Raw genomic sequence first — 17,274 nt, 5'->3', positions numbered from 1 at the left:
TTAGGTATAATTGTCGACTAGTAGGATGTTTCATCAAGAACATTTCTCTATAATTTATTTAATGTGACTTATATACCTTAGGTTAATGATACTAAGTCTATCCTATAAATTCCATACCTAAACAATAGGTATGTGGTAATGTATCAAACTCAATAAAATATATATCAGGATTTTAAAAAAATATTATAAAAAATTAAATTCTAAAAATGCCACGAGAGCATCTTGGCAAAGAGATATTTCTTTTAATCTTTATCATAATAAATGACATCAGATTAGAGGCTCTTATCTTTCTATTTGTATTAATATGTGGGTCGATTAGATTAGAGATCCACACCATCGAATCGTTGAATTCATAATAATTATATATTTTTTAATAAAGGGTCCGAGTAAATTCGTTATATCTATTGAAGCCTTCATTAGTATTATCCAATGGGTCATAACACAGATTGAGATGATATGGATCATTATACCCCTTTTCATATAACTAATACAATTGAGTAGCTCTTTCCCACCTCCTCACTATTTTGTTATATTCTCCCTTGCTAAACCATATAAGGGCATGACTCATTTACCCCATTTTTTTAAGCTATTTTCCCTCAAATAGTTCGGTTCTCTATTCATTCAAGCTCTAAAATCCTTGGTTTTAAAAAGATTGATAAGAAAAACTCGATTTTTGTACTTAAGATTTTAGCTTTATTGTAAATTTTTATTTTTAGTTGATTTTAGGTGATCCAGGGTTTAAATTAAGATGTATTTTTTATATATTTTTTGTACGGTTAAGTTAAGATTCTATGACTTATGAAATGATTTCAATATGAATCTTATAATTTAAATTATAAATCTATCACTTTGAAGCATGCAGAATCCTTTGTTTTTGTTGAAGAAGTTTGTTCCAACTGATTTGATCATCTTATGGATACGATGAAATTTTATTTTTTTAAATCTCTTAAGATTATGTAAGATTTAGAATTGAGTAAATATGGTATATGTATGCAAAGATATAAGGTTTCGAAGTTTAGATAATCTCAACCTAGTTTCAACATAATAAAATATGTGATAATATTCAAATTTAGAGAATAGTTGAACCTCCCAATGATTATGTTTTAAGCTAAAATTTAGTGTGCATTAAGTTTGATATGTCTTCTAAGTTTTTGTAAAATTTGATGACAATAGAAGATGGTTTATTTAGCAAGATTATTTAGTTGTCTAATTGATAGTAGCCAGGTCATTTGATTATGGAATGAATTATTAAAAAAAATAAAATTTAGGTAAATTTATAGGTTGGGTATTATTTAATTTAGATGAGATTCTTTCATATTTTTCTATGAATCATTACTATGAATTATTATAAATAAGTGATTCAAGATTTAGGGTTTTAAATTAAGACATCTCATCTCATAACCATACACTCCAAATTAGACAGGTTTATAACTTCCTAGCCCTCTTGATCATTGAGGATTGTGATTCTTAAATAACATATTAATTTTGAGTCGAATCAAGTAAGGATAAAATGTAAAATAGTGATCATCCGAATTATAACAATCATAGTGTATTGAAAAAGCATGTTTTAATTGATACAAATGCCATGAGTTACATATAAGCTCAATGTTAATATATGCACTATATATATATATATATATATATATATATTATGATAAAAAATTCTTATATCACATGTATATGATAACATGCAATATATTATATACATTTATTATGATGTGCAATATAAGAATATACAAATATATTATGATGCACAAAGCACATATGTATTACAACGTGTAATACGCATATATGTTATGACGTGTATTATAGAATGTACAGTTATATTATGATGTGCGATACACGTATGTTATTATGTAAGATATAAAAAAATATTTTATATATATATATATATATATATATGATGCAAAAATCTATATACATATTCTTGCTAAAAAAGTCGTAAGTCGATTAAATATTTTATGTTATATGATTTGAAAATATTATACACACGAATAAAACTATAGCAACATATGTTTACTAAGTCATCACTACCCTATTTTATATGTAAAAATATCAATACTAGGGACGTGAGCATGTGCAATGTTATACTATATATATGTACATGTATATGTATACTTATATATATATATGTTAATATATTTATGTATAAATAAATATATATTATTTGTGTATGATGCCATCATATAGGATAAAAGAATCAAAGCCCTAGATACCCTATCTAATAAAATATCTCATCGTGCATGATGCTGTCATTTACGTATCTAATAAAATATTTATGTATCCACCTAGATGCACCATAGCTAGGTAAATTATCTTCCCATGCATCCACAAAAGATGCTCGACATGATCGATACGAACAAGATATCTCTTGCTACATGATACATGTCTCCTCTACACAAGTCTCAAAATAGTCAGATACGTGTGAACCAAAAACATCCAACACTTAATATTTTTGCTTGGCATATATATATATATATATATATATATATATATGCAAGTAATCGTTCTCCTACGCTCAATGACGTAAGAATTTATGACATAAATATCCAACTCTCGAATTAGTCATAAAACAAAAATTCTCTCCTTCGCTCAACGACATAATCATTTCAAATGCATCAGACCAAAGAAAGAACTTAAGACTTGTTCACATAGTGGCCCCACCACCACGGCAGCCGATCATGGAATTACTCTCCGCTTTCGTTTGGGGCTTTGGGTTTATGTAGAAACGCGTCAAACAGTGATTCGCTTCCTCGCTGTTTTGATCATCACAATGGTGTAGCTGATCTGTTTGGCGATCCCCGGATCGGGTCCCAGAGATGCGGGCGATAAGATGCCCTAGACTGGGATTCGTGCCTCTTGACATCAACGGCTTGGATTTAATTCCTCGGATCCCTTCCGCTGTCTCCGTCCCTCGCTCATATATCGCTCCCGTGATGGGTGGTGGTGGGCGGAGGCGAGCGAGCTGACCGGTCGAATCCTGCTCCTTCTCGTCTCTTTTCGGCGCGCGAAGCCGGTGAGGGAGCGAGAGAACGTTCGCCATGTGTGGAATCTTAGCGGTGCTCGGGTGTGCGGATACCTCGCTTGCCAAGAGATCCCGCATCATCGAGCTCTCTCGGAGGTCCTCTTTTCTCCCACTGAGTCTATTGTCATCTCCCTATTCTCGCCTTCCTGTTTCCGTTCGAAGAATCTTTAAATAATTGCGCAGCATTGTTCGATAGGAAAGGAGGGTGAAATGTCGTTCTTAATGTGTTTAGGATCGATTGTAGGCAGTATGTTCTCTTATTTGTATGTAGTGCGATAAATGGTGTGTTTCTTATCGAGTCCAATATGCATCTATGATTTCCATGTTAGATTTTGCGGAGTCTTGCTCACCTTTACAACGTAGGTTGCAAGTCATTTATTATTCTGTTATAGCTAACATATATATTACATCTTTCTTGATAGAAGTTCACAGCAGTCCCGGGTAAGATTGGATGCTAGGCTCAATTTTATGTTGTCAAAAAAGTATGAGGCTTTTTTCTGGGGAAAAAAATGCGACTGTTATTTCTAAACCAATTGACAATACGATTGGATCGCTTCAATTCTTAATGTGCTCTAAAAGAAAAGAGGAGGAGACAGGGGGGCGTGAGATTTGGGCACGGGTCTCATCTGACATTTTTTATGGTCTTCAAGTGCTATTAATATCTCTGCAGATATTCCATCATATTGTTTGTGTAATAAAGTGCTACAATTAGAAGAGAACATCCATTTTTATGTAGAGCGTTAAAAGGCCAAGTGTTTTTGAAATTTTGTGTGTTAACATGTAGCCTAGATTCCTTCACTATTGGTAAATATTGAGAATCCACAAACATTTGATTCCTGCAAGAATTAAATCAATGGTAAAATTTACATAATCAAATTAATATTAAAGGTTCATGATTGAATTTACATTGAGTTATATGGTCAATTAATTTGTTAAAACTTAAAAGTCAAATATCTGGGCACTTCCTTACTAATTGTGTATAGGATAGACCTCCATGGTTATTTTATTTGTTGATAATATTGTTTAGTTAATGAGAGTTTAAGTTGAATTAATTCTAGACTTGGGATATGCAGGGAAACCTTAGCAACTTTTAAATTAAGTAGGACTAACACCAATATTTGAGATATAATTTTAGGAGTATTCAAAGAAGTACTAATGGTATAGTTAAATTGGATGAATAAGAATTTTCAGCAAATAGAAATCTTAGATCTCTTGGATCGATTAATCCACAAGATGGAGAGATTGATGATGATATTGTCCATTTAGAAAAAAATATGTGACTAAAATGGAGAGGGGCATCGGGAGCTTTGTGTGATCACTATTTGCCTTTTGTATATACAAAAAAAAATTGCAAGACAGTTTAGCTCAATGATGCTGTATGGATATGAGTGTTGGGTTGTAAGTAACATGTACAAGAACTTATGTTGTTGAGATAAAATTTTGAGGTGGATGTATGAATTTACTAGAAAAGATGACAACGAAAATTCGTTCCTGAATAATTAGGTGTAGTATAGACAAGGGAGAAAATGAAGGGGAATCATTTGATATGATACAAACACATAGTTAAAAGATGTGAGATTTTGTATTAGTGGTGCAAGGATAGATAGAGGGAGATCTAATAGGACCTTAGTAGAAATACTATAAACTAAATTCTTTTAGATTAATTAAGGATATTTTTGGATGATGGAAAAAATAGTATGTAGCCAATCACAAATATTTGGGACAATTATGACTTCTTGTCATGGTTTGAGTGTGGAAAATTTTCAATAAAATATTTTGGAAGGACATTATACGTCATCACATGTGCTTTTCTTGATGACTTTAAAGCATCTTAACATTTGAAGGACTTTTGACATCCCAACAAATTCATTTTTGTTGGATTACAAAATTAGCTTTACTTAAGATCTAATTTCTAGGTTTAAGTATCCATATATCAAGAATCTATGGGCTGTATTAACATGTTTCATCTACATTTCTAACATCATTTACATAAAAATAGGTTGCAGCACAGAGGCCCTGATTGGAGTGGCTTGCATTGTTTCGAAGATTGCTATCTTGCTCACCAACGGTTAGCCATTGTTGACCCTACTTCTGGAGATCAACCACTCTATAATGAAGACAAGTCTATTGTTGTTACGGTTTGTGATTTTGTTCAACCTTTTAACCTTTTGTTCTTTGCAATTCAACCTTTCAACACTGAGATTTATTCGTTTCTTCATCTTACAACCACTTTTCATAATTAGCATATTTAAATGCATTTTCTAATTGCTGGCAATTTGGAATTGTTCTGGTAAGCCAATTCAGAATGTGGGACCCAACACTTTTGAAATGAAAAGGAATTGGTTGGTTTCAGTTGGTAATCGATGAAGATAACCTGAAAATCAGTCAAGAGTGGTCAACAAATCAGCTTGATATATGACTATAGCGGGAATTGACTTAGTGGGCCACTAATCGGACTGCAAAGATTTGCTGGAAACTGGTTGGAGGCTAGAAGTTGGTCCCTCGAAAATTTGGGACTAGACATGGCCATTCTTGATCCAGTTCTACCAGCTCGAGTGGGAAGAGATGATGGGACATGATCCTCCTACCAGGGTTTTCTCCAATTTAAGGAGGAGAAAAGACATGAAAGACTATTAAGCTATGAATTTTAATTAAGTTTATTGTATAAAGGGGAATATAGCATCGAAGTATTAGGCTGTAGGCTAAAATCCTTTCAGATATGCATATAGCTATCCAAAGAGATTTTGTGAGATCATTCCTTCAGGAAAATTTTATTTCTTTCTAAAATTCCACTTAAAGAGAAATCTGTAACTCTTCAAATATGATTCAGTAGCTAGTCACTTGTCTAGCCAATATAATAAATATCTTAAAACTCTTATACACCAAATGGACTATAACAAGGTCAATGAGGCTTGATTATACTTCCCTAACTTGACTAGGACTCAGTTGGGAAGGCTTTGGTCATTCCATAATAGTTGATTGATGTCATGAAGCATGATCGACAATCAATAATCTACATTGTGTTTGCCTTCATAGAAATTTTAGTCATCAACCTAGCCCTTTTTTTTTCTAAATAGGATTAACAACCTTGCGGAATTACTGCATGGCAATTAATAGTTCTTTCCTCTTTGGTCTTGTGGACTCTTCATTTCTTATGATGGATAAGAAGTCTCTTGACCAGTTTAGAAATCAAAATATTTGACCACTGCTAGCCTTATTTTGGACTAAATTCAATTCACAACACTTACAATATTAATTAATCATTTTCTTTTAATCTATGGATTTCTACACTACTGTAGCACCAGATGTCAACTTCTTGTCAACTCTCTTAGAAATTTAACCAAAAACAGGATACCAGCAGTTATTTAGGAGCAATGTTGCATTGACATGGACTAGATAATCCAATGCAGATTGCATATAGTGTGTGATACTGAAATAGATGACATGGAGATATAGGGACATGTAAAAGAAAAATAATCTAAAACAACGAATATGACTTCTATGTTGCAAATTTGTGAGAATTTAAATAATTATAAGTTCAAGGGTTCCATTTCTTATATATATATATAGTGTTTAATATTGGAATAATATAATTAAGAAGTAAGATAAGGTTCACACTTTTGGACACATGTATGTTTTTGGACTGTGTAGCATCATCAATGTTTTAAATCTACAGTAATGCTTATAGTTTAAATTGAAACCTTGAAGGAAACCTCCCAAAAATTTTATATATATATGAAATGATTAGGATGGTAAAATGGCACATTAATTTTAGGTGCAAGGTCCAAAGAGACAAATAAGCAAGAAGCAGAAAGAAAACATCCTTTGGTGCATTGCTACCAGGAAACACTTCCCAGTGTAGGGTGTTCTGGTAAAACACAGACATGACTTGGCATGAGGTTTGTGCTGATTAGCACAAGTCCATTATTTTGGTATGGTAAAAAGCCCTGTGCTTATAGCATGACAGTCTACTTTCTGGTCAAACACAGACTGACACAATTGCTATGTGTAAATCTTGTTGAAATTTACAACCTTGTTTGACTTGGAGATGATTTACACATACTAATCATGTCAGTCTGTGCTGCACATACTTCAAATCCATTATAATTTAAAATTTTAAACCTTGTTGCACCATTTGTTTATTATTCATGAAGCTCACAAGTTAGTGTTTGTACTTATACTGATACATTATACTTCTTGTGTAATTATATCTTGATTTGTTTTGGGCACTATGTCTAGGTGAATGGGGAAATCTACAACCATGAAGAATTGAGAGCAAAGCTTAAATCTCATCAATTCCGGACTGGAAGTGACTGTGAAGTGATTGCTCACCTCGTAAGTTGTAGAAACTGAGATTCTTTTATATTTTTCCTTTTTAGATGTTTTGGATGAGGACCTCAGATTTGACAGTTTTGAGTTGTCTAAAAATCATTAGGTTTAGATCTTCTAATCTGCTAAGGGCTGTTGCTACCAGTATTAATAAACTCTTCCCTTTTATCAGTATGAAGAATACGGAGAAGATTTTGTAGATATGTTGGATGGAATGTTCTCATTTGTTCTTCTTGACACCCGTGATAAAAGTTTCATTGCTGCCCGGGATGCTATTGGCATTACTCCTCTATATGTGGGATGGGGACTTGACGGTATGTGGTAACTTACCGTTGAATTTCTTTTATCACATGTATTATTAAATTTTATGTGTTTAATTTATTTCAAATTAGATTAAAGCTAGTGATTTTCTAGAGATCATTTTTCATTCAGGATTTCCTGATTAATAATATCATGGAGTGTTCCTTAAGGAGGATGCTACAAGTAAACAAGATGAAGATACTCCTGACTTGATAAATATGCAAACTATGGATAAATAATTCAAGTTTCTTACTTTAGTAAAACATGTGACAAATCTATCTATGACAAAGAATTCTGCTTTGCATGCTAGGGTAGACATGATGAGTCTTAACTGGTCCAGGATTCATTGTCAGCCTTATAGTATCCAAATAAGGAGAACTTTATTCCAAAAGTGGGATGAGTCTTTCTTATTATATCATGCTTAAGAATTGCATCCATTATATCACATATTCTGAATTTTCTGGATCCAGATCTGAGAATCTGATTACCTTGTTATGGACATTTACTTAGTTTGATGTTATGTAGACATCAAATATGATTAATGTGGTAATTTGATAATTTAATAAATGATCACTAAGCTAGAAAGCTGCTGAAGAGATGCAGGCACGGAACAGATTAATTTTTTTGCCTGTATCCCTGAGGAAACCAGAGGTATGTAAAACATGAATTGCATGTGCTTGCCATATTGCTTTATGTTGGCTGTGCCATTTAACTATAGCTTATTGGTTCTAAATATTAGCACATGCCAAGCCACTTGTTTGCATATCACATGACCAGCATGACCTGCTTGGGCTGAGCCAGGATTCTGTGCTGCTGCATGTGTCTAAAATTGGTAGTCACTTTTCTCCTGCAACATCATAAGAGGTTCCTTGGGTAAAAGTTAAGATGCTTTCATATTATTCTAATGTTATAGCATGATTTGGAAGATTAAAGATCCTTTCCTATTCTATTTGAAGCTTTTAAGGTAACTTCACATGCTTAAGAAATTTTCTTAAATAAGTTGCGATGGTATGATTGTCGGTGATGTCTTTGTCAGCCTGACTCGGTCCTAGGCCGTCTGCACAAGTGTCCAAAGATGGTCAAGAGGGTGATTCCAGTGTTCGCTGAGGAGTTGACTTGCAAGAGTGCCGAAGTCAGGTGGGGTGCCTGACCTGGCCCTCTGACTCTTAAGTTAGGACTAAGGTGGAAAGTGGACTCATGGGTGAATAGTAATTGACCTTGATAACAATAAATTAATGAGTTTTATAGCAAGCTGGGTCCAAAGGAATATTCTGCGGAATGGGCAGAGTATTCCTTTTTGGGTTCATCATTATTGCTGTGCTCAGGTGGCTGCCACGTTGTTTGGGTCCCGCCTCTGGTGCTGACGAGGTAACCACATGGCGAGCTGTGGCTGGGGGGTGAACTTTCCCCCCATCAAGTTGCTTTATGATGCTTTTAAGAAACAAATGTTTCTTAATCTGTTTGGAGCTTTAACCTTGTAATCTATTTATATAATAACCATTTATAGCTATGAGATTGTCAATGGAAAATTTTGGTTGGATTTTGCACCAAGTAAATATCATCTGTATGATATTTGGAATTGCTTCAATTAATGTTCAGTGTTGGTTCTTTGGCAGGATCTGTTTGGTTTGCTTCAGAAATGAAAGCTTTGAGTGATGACTGTGAACGATTTGTCTCATTTCTACCTGGGCATATCTATTCTAGCAAAAAAGGTTGGTTTACTTCTTGGACAGTTAAAAGAAAGTAATTGTTACAATATGATTAATTCTGAAGTTCTGGATGTGAGATTTAAGTTATTGGGAATAAAAAAAAGTTATTGGGATAGGGTATAGTCATTTATCTGACATATGATGTGATATCTTTCATGATCGTGAATTTAAAATATTCTTCAGGTGGTCTACGGAGGTGGTACAACCCCCCATGGTTTTCAGAATGCACACCGTCAGCTCCTTATGATGCTCTAGCTCTACGTGAGGCCTTTGAGAAGGCATGTGCTGACTCTCTTCTGTTCATTTTATATTATCAATGTCCTCTAGTCCTCAAATTTTTGACTTGGAAACTGTCAGGCATTCTCATAAATTTTGAAATATATATTTTACACTCCTGCATTATAGTTTCTTGTGTTGTTAACCAAATGACTTGCAATGAATGCTTATGTTAGCTTTTTTTATCCATTGAATTGGAATGTTCTCCTCCAACCCCCCTCAGGGTTATATGTTACCAAGCTATATAATATATCTGTATTCGGTAAAAAAGCTGTGATGATCTACTTGCCCTTGAAAAACCCAACAATACCAAATTGGATATTACCCTGCTATAGTGTAATGCCCCAGCTCCAGCTAGAAGGCATGAGCGGGACAATGCTGCGATCTCATAAATTATTCTATGATCATGCATGGGTTAACCTGAATAAATAACTTACATGACAAATTTATTATATATTTTGAAATTATAATGAATTAACTCACAGGACATCCGTAACCCATAAAACCCAGTGTAATAGTATAAATGGTCTCTTTGGGATGCCAACTTGCAACTTGGCACAAGTGATCTCTTCCAAAGGTTGAACACACTGCTTATCATCTAATGCCATTTCATTAGTTGCCATATCATCATCCTACCGCTATTTCCAATATTGGTTGCCTAACACTGCAACTGTGCTAACTCATTAGTCCACGTCACTGCAAGAATTATTGAGTCTGTTGATGAACATAATTTTGATGGTACATCATTACATTTCAAGTCATTAACCATGAAGGTTCATTTAAGTCCATATTATTGCTTTAGTGGTGCAGTAAGATAGAAAAAAAGCCTAAATAAATATTTGCCATTTGTTGAAGATCTGCTGTACCATGTCAGCATCACCATCATGTCTAATAGGCTTGGGGCTAGTAATTCAGACTTAAGAGAACATTTGTGACATTACATCTTTTTTTCCTTTAAGTAAAAAGTAGATGAGCAGCCACCAAAAAATTGGTGTTTAAATGCTGAATTCCAAAAAGATGCTGAATGGATCTGTTCCATGCAGGATTTGACAGTTTAATTAATTGGTAGGTACGATTTATTGTATGGTTCCATATAAGCCTTTTGATGCAACAAAACCAGGATTTCCTATTAACTATTATTGTGGATTTTTACACAAGGATGCCTTTCCTGCCCTAAAAATTCTAACTGGATTTATATTCTTTAAAATATTGTGGAATTATTTATCAACCAAGTATCTTTATGTGACACTATCATATTTTTAACAGAACCAGGGACTGATTTTGGAGAGAACTTGTGTTTTAAGCATCACATGCAAATGTTGCTCTGATGTGTAAAAGTTAAATAATAAATATAGCATAAAGTAAATTATGATGGATTTACATGTGTGTTGTAGCCATGACCTTTTTGTTAACAGTGATCAGGATACATAATAGTTCTTGATACCCATCCTTAATATGGTGACAATATTTCATGTACACTATTATCACTTTTGCGACTTCTTTGGTACACTTTTATCTGTTCCTGATCATGTGTTTCTTGTTGTGAAAGTAAATAAGTCAATTCATTATGTTATTTTTTGTATTATTTCATTAACAAAACAAAGGCATGCTTCTGCTGTTGTCACCTGTCTTTTTTGCATAAATCATATTCATTATCCTGTATTTCATATGCTTCTAGGCTGTTGTCAAAAGGCTCATGACGGATGTGCCATTTGGTGTGCTCTTGTCTGGTGGGCTTGATTCATCACTTGTTGCTGCAGTTGCTTTGAGGCACTTGGCGAAAGCAAAAGTTGCTAGACAGTGGGGATCTCAGCTACATTCTTTCTGCATTGGCTTGAAGGTCACATTTTTTTGTTGTTATAATTTATTTGTTCACGTGATATGTCTCAAGTTGGGCATTGACTGCATAAAATGCCCGGAGATACTTTTGCAGACTATGTCTGGAAATAACAACTACAAGCAAAGCACAGTGCAGTGGTTTTAGATGATTTTATGACTTTGAGGAAATTTTTTGGTTTAAGATGATCACCAAATCTCTTTAGTAATATATGTAGTTAGGATCATGCTTTGCATGGATCGACTTGGTGCATGTCAATACCTTTATAGCAAGTATGTTTTAATCCATGTTGACACATGTGGATTGGCACAACGATATTTGTTTTGTAAGTATTCCCTTGATCAAGAGTAAAGCTATTTCTTGTGTAGCAAGAAGAAAAGAGTAGATTTTGTCTTCAAAATTTTATTTTCTATATTTTCAAAGCATTAGAAAATGAAGTCTAATAACCTTCAGTCTGTTAAAGAATTGCAATAAAAAAAATCATTGAACATTTCTTTGTGTTAATCTACTACTCTTTATGTATGCAAGGAAAAAGATGATTCGACATGTTTTAGGCTTTGACTTGGCATTGTATTATGATTTTGACTCATATGTTACTGTTGATAGTGTATTCATCACAGTCATGATTTTTGTGCAGGGTTCTCCTGATCTTAAAGCTGCTAGAGAAGTTGCAGATTATCTTGGCACTTTCCATCATGAATTTCATTTCACAGTGCAGGTAATATTGTTGATTTTCTTTAGAATAGAAGCATATGGCACATGTAATGATGTTCTGTAGATTCAGTTATTTTTTCATATCGGGAGGGTATTGATGCAAATTATTTTCTTGTATTAGGAGGGTATTGATGCACTTGCAGAAGTCATTTACCACATTGAGACATACGATGTGACGACAATTAGGGCCAGTACCCCAATGTTTTTAATGTCTCGTAAAATTAAGTCTTTAGGGGTGAAGATGGTTCTTTCAGGGGAAGGCTCTGATGAAATATTTGGAGGATACCTGTATTTTCATAAAGCACCAAACAAAGAAGAGTTTCATTCGGAAACATGTCGAAAGGTATGTTGAAAACCCCACAACCCTTTGAGCAGTTATAGGAAGATCTTTCATTCTGTTTGTGAGTTAATATATAATAATGTGGTTAGTTAATTCAATTTTGTGCTACTTTTTCACACAAATGACACTTTTAATTGCTATTTCTTGAAAATAATATAAAAATACTTGTAGGTTCAGATGTTATTCTCCTAGTATTGTTTGATGTGTAGCCCAGAGACATGAGATAAATTATTCTCAATGTTTTGTTGTATACTCTCAAGATGCTTTTCTCCAGTTGGTATATGTTCATGTTTCTTGTTTTCACAAGTATTCCAACCCAGTTGCTATAGGCACTGCATATAGAAGTTGTTATGTAAAGTGGTTATTAGTTGTTACCTTTTTTTTCCTATGTTTGGTTTATATTTCATATTTATGAGTGAGTAAAATGCTTATTGATGTAACCTTCTTTTCTGTTTATAAATTTATGAACAAAGTCTTTTATGATTTTAGATTAAAGCTCTTCATTTATATGATTGCCTGAGGGCCAACAAATCAACATCAGCCTGGGGCGTGGAGGCTCGTGTTCCTTTTCTGGACAAGCAATTTATTGACATAGCAATGGACATTGATCCTGAATGGAAAATGGTGGGTAAGCCAACCTAGTTTATAATTTTGCACCATATACTTCTTACAAGACAAGTTCTTGTAGACAATTTAACTTAGCCCAAATTAAATATATTTAAGAACTCAAGTTCTTGTGGTAATAATGCAATATTTATTTCTGGGTCTATAGACATTTATTTTTACTTAATTTACATTGCATTATCATTTAAACTTTGGGCGAAGTGTCTTTTTTTAAGGAGAGAATAGTAAGCAAGCTTATACGTAAGTGACATCTGTATTGCTTATACAGATTAGACGTGATCTTGGTCGAATTGAGAAGTGGGTCCTGCGCAATGCATTTGATGATGATCAAAATCCTTATTTGCCAAAGGTTATGGATCTTTTGAATTTAGATTTGAAGACCACGTGATTTTAATTTATGAATAAATACCTGATCTGACAGCTCCATTATCTGTTTCCATATACAGCACATCCTGTACAGGCAGAAGGAGCAATTTAGTGATGGAGTGGGTTATGGCTGGATTGATGGCTTGAAGCACCATGCAAATGAACATGTATTTTTTTTCTTAGCTTGAGAAGATAATCATCAACCAAAACTCTTGCAAAATCTTGCATGACATTTTTGATATTTTCATAAAATATTGGTTACCTTGTTAATTGTAACCTTGTATTTTTTAATGTATTTTCTGTTGGTTAGCATTTTATTCTTTTAGTAATCACTTCTCTCTGCATCTCAATTTTTATTTCCTAATGACCAGGTTTCAGATGCCATGCTGATGAATGCAAGCTTTGTTTATCCTGAGAATACTCCTACAACAAAAGAGGCATACTACTACCGGTCAATATTTGAAAGATTCTTTCCGAAGGTAAAAAAGCTTCTATGTACTTCAAGATTTTTGGATTTGACATATTTAGTTACTTTAATTGGCAAAGCCTTTCTTTCCACTTTGTTCTATAATCTATATGTCTCCTTATATTCTAAACTTTAAGCTTGCAGCTTTTTTATCTTGTCTGAACTCCTTTCAGCACATAGCAGGTAATAGAAATCATCAGTAAATTATTGATCTTTCATGAAGTAATTATCTATATATTAATAATTGATTGACTGCGTTATTTAGCTACACAAATGTTAGCAACCAATTGCATGCTTTTTCATGAGTATTGATGAAGGAAGTGAAAGCTTTCCGAAGGATCAACTAGTCTAAATATTGTTATCAAATTCATGACTAAAGGAATTGCAGTGCAAGAGTGACTGTCTTGGTTTATTGGGTCAACGTTTACATCTTCCCCATGGTGTGCCTTAGGTGTCTGCCTTGTCACGAGCCTTTTAAAAATGCACAGATGCCTAAGAAATGGATATATTATTGTTAGATTTGTATTCAAATTCTGCTAGTAAATTTCAGAACGACATGGCATAACAAGAAAATTAGTTTTATTTGTGAAATAAGTCAAAAGTTATTCGGGCCATATGAGAAACAATGATAGAGAATAAATTTTCATGTTGAGAAGGGGCTTGAACATATTGTGCTACATTCCATTGTCCTCTTTCCTTTTCTTTTCAAGTTTCTTTCTCAGTAATCTTTTCTTCCCTTTTCCCTCCTCTTATACCTTTGCTCCTTTTCTGCTTTATTCTGCTACTACTGTCCCCCTTCTATTTGTTCTCCTTTGCTAATTTTGTCCTTTTTGTGTACTCTGGCTGTTATTGTCATTCTTTCTTTGTAATTGCTCTTTTTCCGAGTTCAGAATGTAGCTTTGCGACTGGAGTTGTTGCTCCTTTTTGTCCTGTTACTGCCCCCTTCTCCCTCCTCACCTCATTGCCTCTGCCTTTGATTCTCTTTCCTTTACACATTTGTTCTCTCGAGTCCTTCAATTGTCATCGATGCAACTTCTCTCCAGTCTTGGTTACTTTCTACTACATGAGTCTCTTTTTAAGATTATCATCTATATTAAGACAAATTTTTTTGGTCATTCCCAAGTTTAGACCTGTACTTGAGTGAAACATTCTTCTACAGTCCTCATGATGCCTAGAGGACGAGGCTCCCTCATGAATTAAGGTATTGCAGTCAGAATTGTCAAACACTATGAGTAGACAAGATCATGTGGACCAATCATTTTGACACTCTTTGACTGGTATAGTATATTATGATGGTCACTTTGAGTTTCAAATTCAAGTGCCATTCACCCTGGATGATCACTAAGTCCATTGAACTTTTTGTCATTGTTGGTGAATTTCTTGAATTGTTGTGCCAACCAACAACTGCTAATTATTTTGCTTTTCTCAATTGCAAGTCAAAATGGAATGTCAGGCATTTTGCAAATTGAATGTATAAATAGCTCATCTGGGAGATTTTTTTTTAAATTCTAATCATGCCAACCATCACAACTAGATACCTGCTGACCTTGTGCTGAATGTCACAACCTGTTTATGTGTCAGCTTATTGGCATGTCAATTCTTTGTCACAAGTATTGCATGCCTGCACTATGCAGCTTGTTATTTGGCATATACGAATCTTGGTCTGCCCTGCTTTGACTGTGCTACCAAATTTAAATTTACATTCTCATTATTTGGCATGTAGCATGGTTTGTGCTGCCTTGATTGTGGTATGACATCCTAGATCACATGGTAAGGTGTGTCTATTATGTAAATAGGTGGATTTAGCTCTATATCAGTCAGGAGCACTTATATATCATGGCCCTTCTTCATTTAGAGTCTGCAATGGCAAGTTGTGATTTTGTTATGCTTGGTTGTCAACTTTTATAATCATCAGTCATGAACAGAAGCAAGTGCTGCAATCTGAAATTGAAACTGATTCAGTTGGGTAAACATCCACGGTCTATATGATCAGTCATTTTTATCAACAAAAGTGAGATCTAATTTTGTATCATACCAACCTCACAGTGAGTCAATCTGCAAACTGTAGCTGCAAGATATGTCTTGCCATGATAAGGAGTTGATTTGAACTGGTTCTTCAGTACTTGGTCCACATATAGCCAGATTTGATTGTAAATTTATGTGATACCTTGCTTCATACTTAAAGGAATGCTAGACCTGGTCAAATTTTATGATTGAGTTGTTAACTAAGAGGATGACACACACAACAGTGTTCTCTCACTGTTGCATGGGGATTAATCTGCACTAGTTCCTCGTCTCAGTTACTTTTTAGGCAAGTAATCTATGAATATTTTGCTTTTACTATTTAGGTATTATGTAGTGCATCTTTCTTCTGATCCTCCTTCATAGGTGTTGTTGAGTTTGAGAATTTTGCAGGCTTTTCTTTTATTAGAATGGTGAGTTTAGGTCTATGGTCATCCAACTCCTGTGATGTTCTACTTGACTGTAGTGTTGATGCAGTAAAAAGAGTATCAACCCAATCTACGTGAGGTCAATTAAGAATCGTGGTCATCCAACTCCTGTGATGTCCTACTTGAATGTAGTGTTGATGCAGTAAAAAGAGTATCAACCCAATCCATGTGAGGCCAATTAAGAATAATTCACTAGTGTCACTGATAACAATTATTTTGAAGATCACAGTTGTTCTGCTGTTGATTACATTTATCTTAGAATAAAGAAGTATCAGTTGGAGTATTGCATATTTTTGTCAGCTCTTTTTCAGATGGATTTGATTTTGGAAACCTCTTACCAACTTATTTTCCCCCAAAGAATGCTGCTAGGTCAACTGTACCTGGAGGGCCAAGTGTGGCATGCAGTACTGCAAAAGCAGTAGAGTGGGATGCAGCATGGTCTAAGAATCCCGATCCATCTGGCCGTGCTGCACTTGGGGTTCATGATGCTGCTTATCAGGAGGCACCAGAGAAAACCTTGGCTACTGAAAATTCCAGTTCAGTGGATGGCCACCTTCAAAAGTTACAAGATGCTATGGTGGAGGCAACTGCAACAGCTACTGCTCTCTGATATTTCTCATTCTGCCTCTTCAGTTAAATGGAATTTCACTGGAGCAAGTGTTTGAAGTGGAAAAATACCAGGCTTGTTATCTTGCTGATTAGAACCGTGTTTATCCTCAATGGAACCAAATTTCTGGTTATTGTAGTTTATGTTTTCTTCTGTTTACAGATATGGCTCGTTAACTATTTTATTAGTCAAAACATTTTGCCAACAGCAATAGTTAACTTACCATCCTCA

General features: G+C 34.3%; 1 protein-coding gene across 1 annotated transcript; it reads left to right on the top strand.

The window, feature by feature from the left end:
- The first annotated feature begins 2,903 nt into the window (after window positions 1-2,903).
- On the top strand, window positions 2,904-17,274 carry LOC135649794 (asparagine synthetase [glutamine-hydrolyzing] 2-like). Its single transcript, XM_065168608.1, has 14 exons — window positions 2,904-3,121; window positions 5,025-5,163; window positions 7,265-7,360; window positions 7,527-7,668; window positions 9,271-9,366; window positions 9,547-9,641; window positions 11,318-11,479; window positions 12,114-12,194; window positions 12,312-12,533; window positions 13,020-13,154; window positions 13,423-13,503; window positions 13,601-13,687; window positions 13,892-13,999; window positions 16,795-17,274. The coding sequence occupies exons 1-14, from the start codon at window positions 3,042-3,044 to the stop codon at window positions 17,044-17,046; spliced, it is 1,776 nt and encodes a 591-aa protein (XP_065024680.1). The 5' UTR covers window positions 2,904-3,041; the 3' UTR covers window positions 17,047-17,274.

Source organism: Musa acuminata, chromosome BXJ3-9 (assembly GCF_036884655.1).
Source record: "Musa acuminata AAA Group cultivar baxijiao chromosome BXJ3-9, Cavendish_Baxijiao_AAA, whole genome shotgun sequence".
Lineage (NCBI taxonomy): Eukaryota > Viridiplantae > Streptophyta > Magnoliopsida > Zingiberales > Musaceae > Musa > Musa acuminata.
Note: the sequence above shows the minus strand (reverse complement) of the source record. Positions and strands in the feature narration are given on the sequence as shown.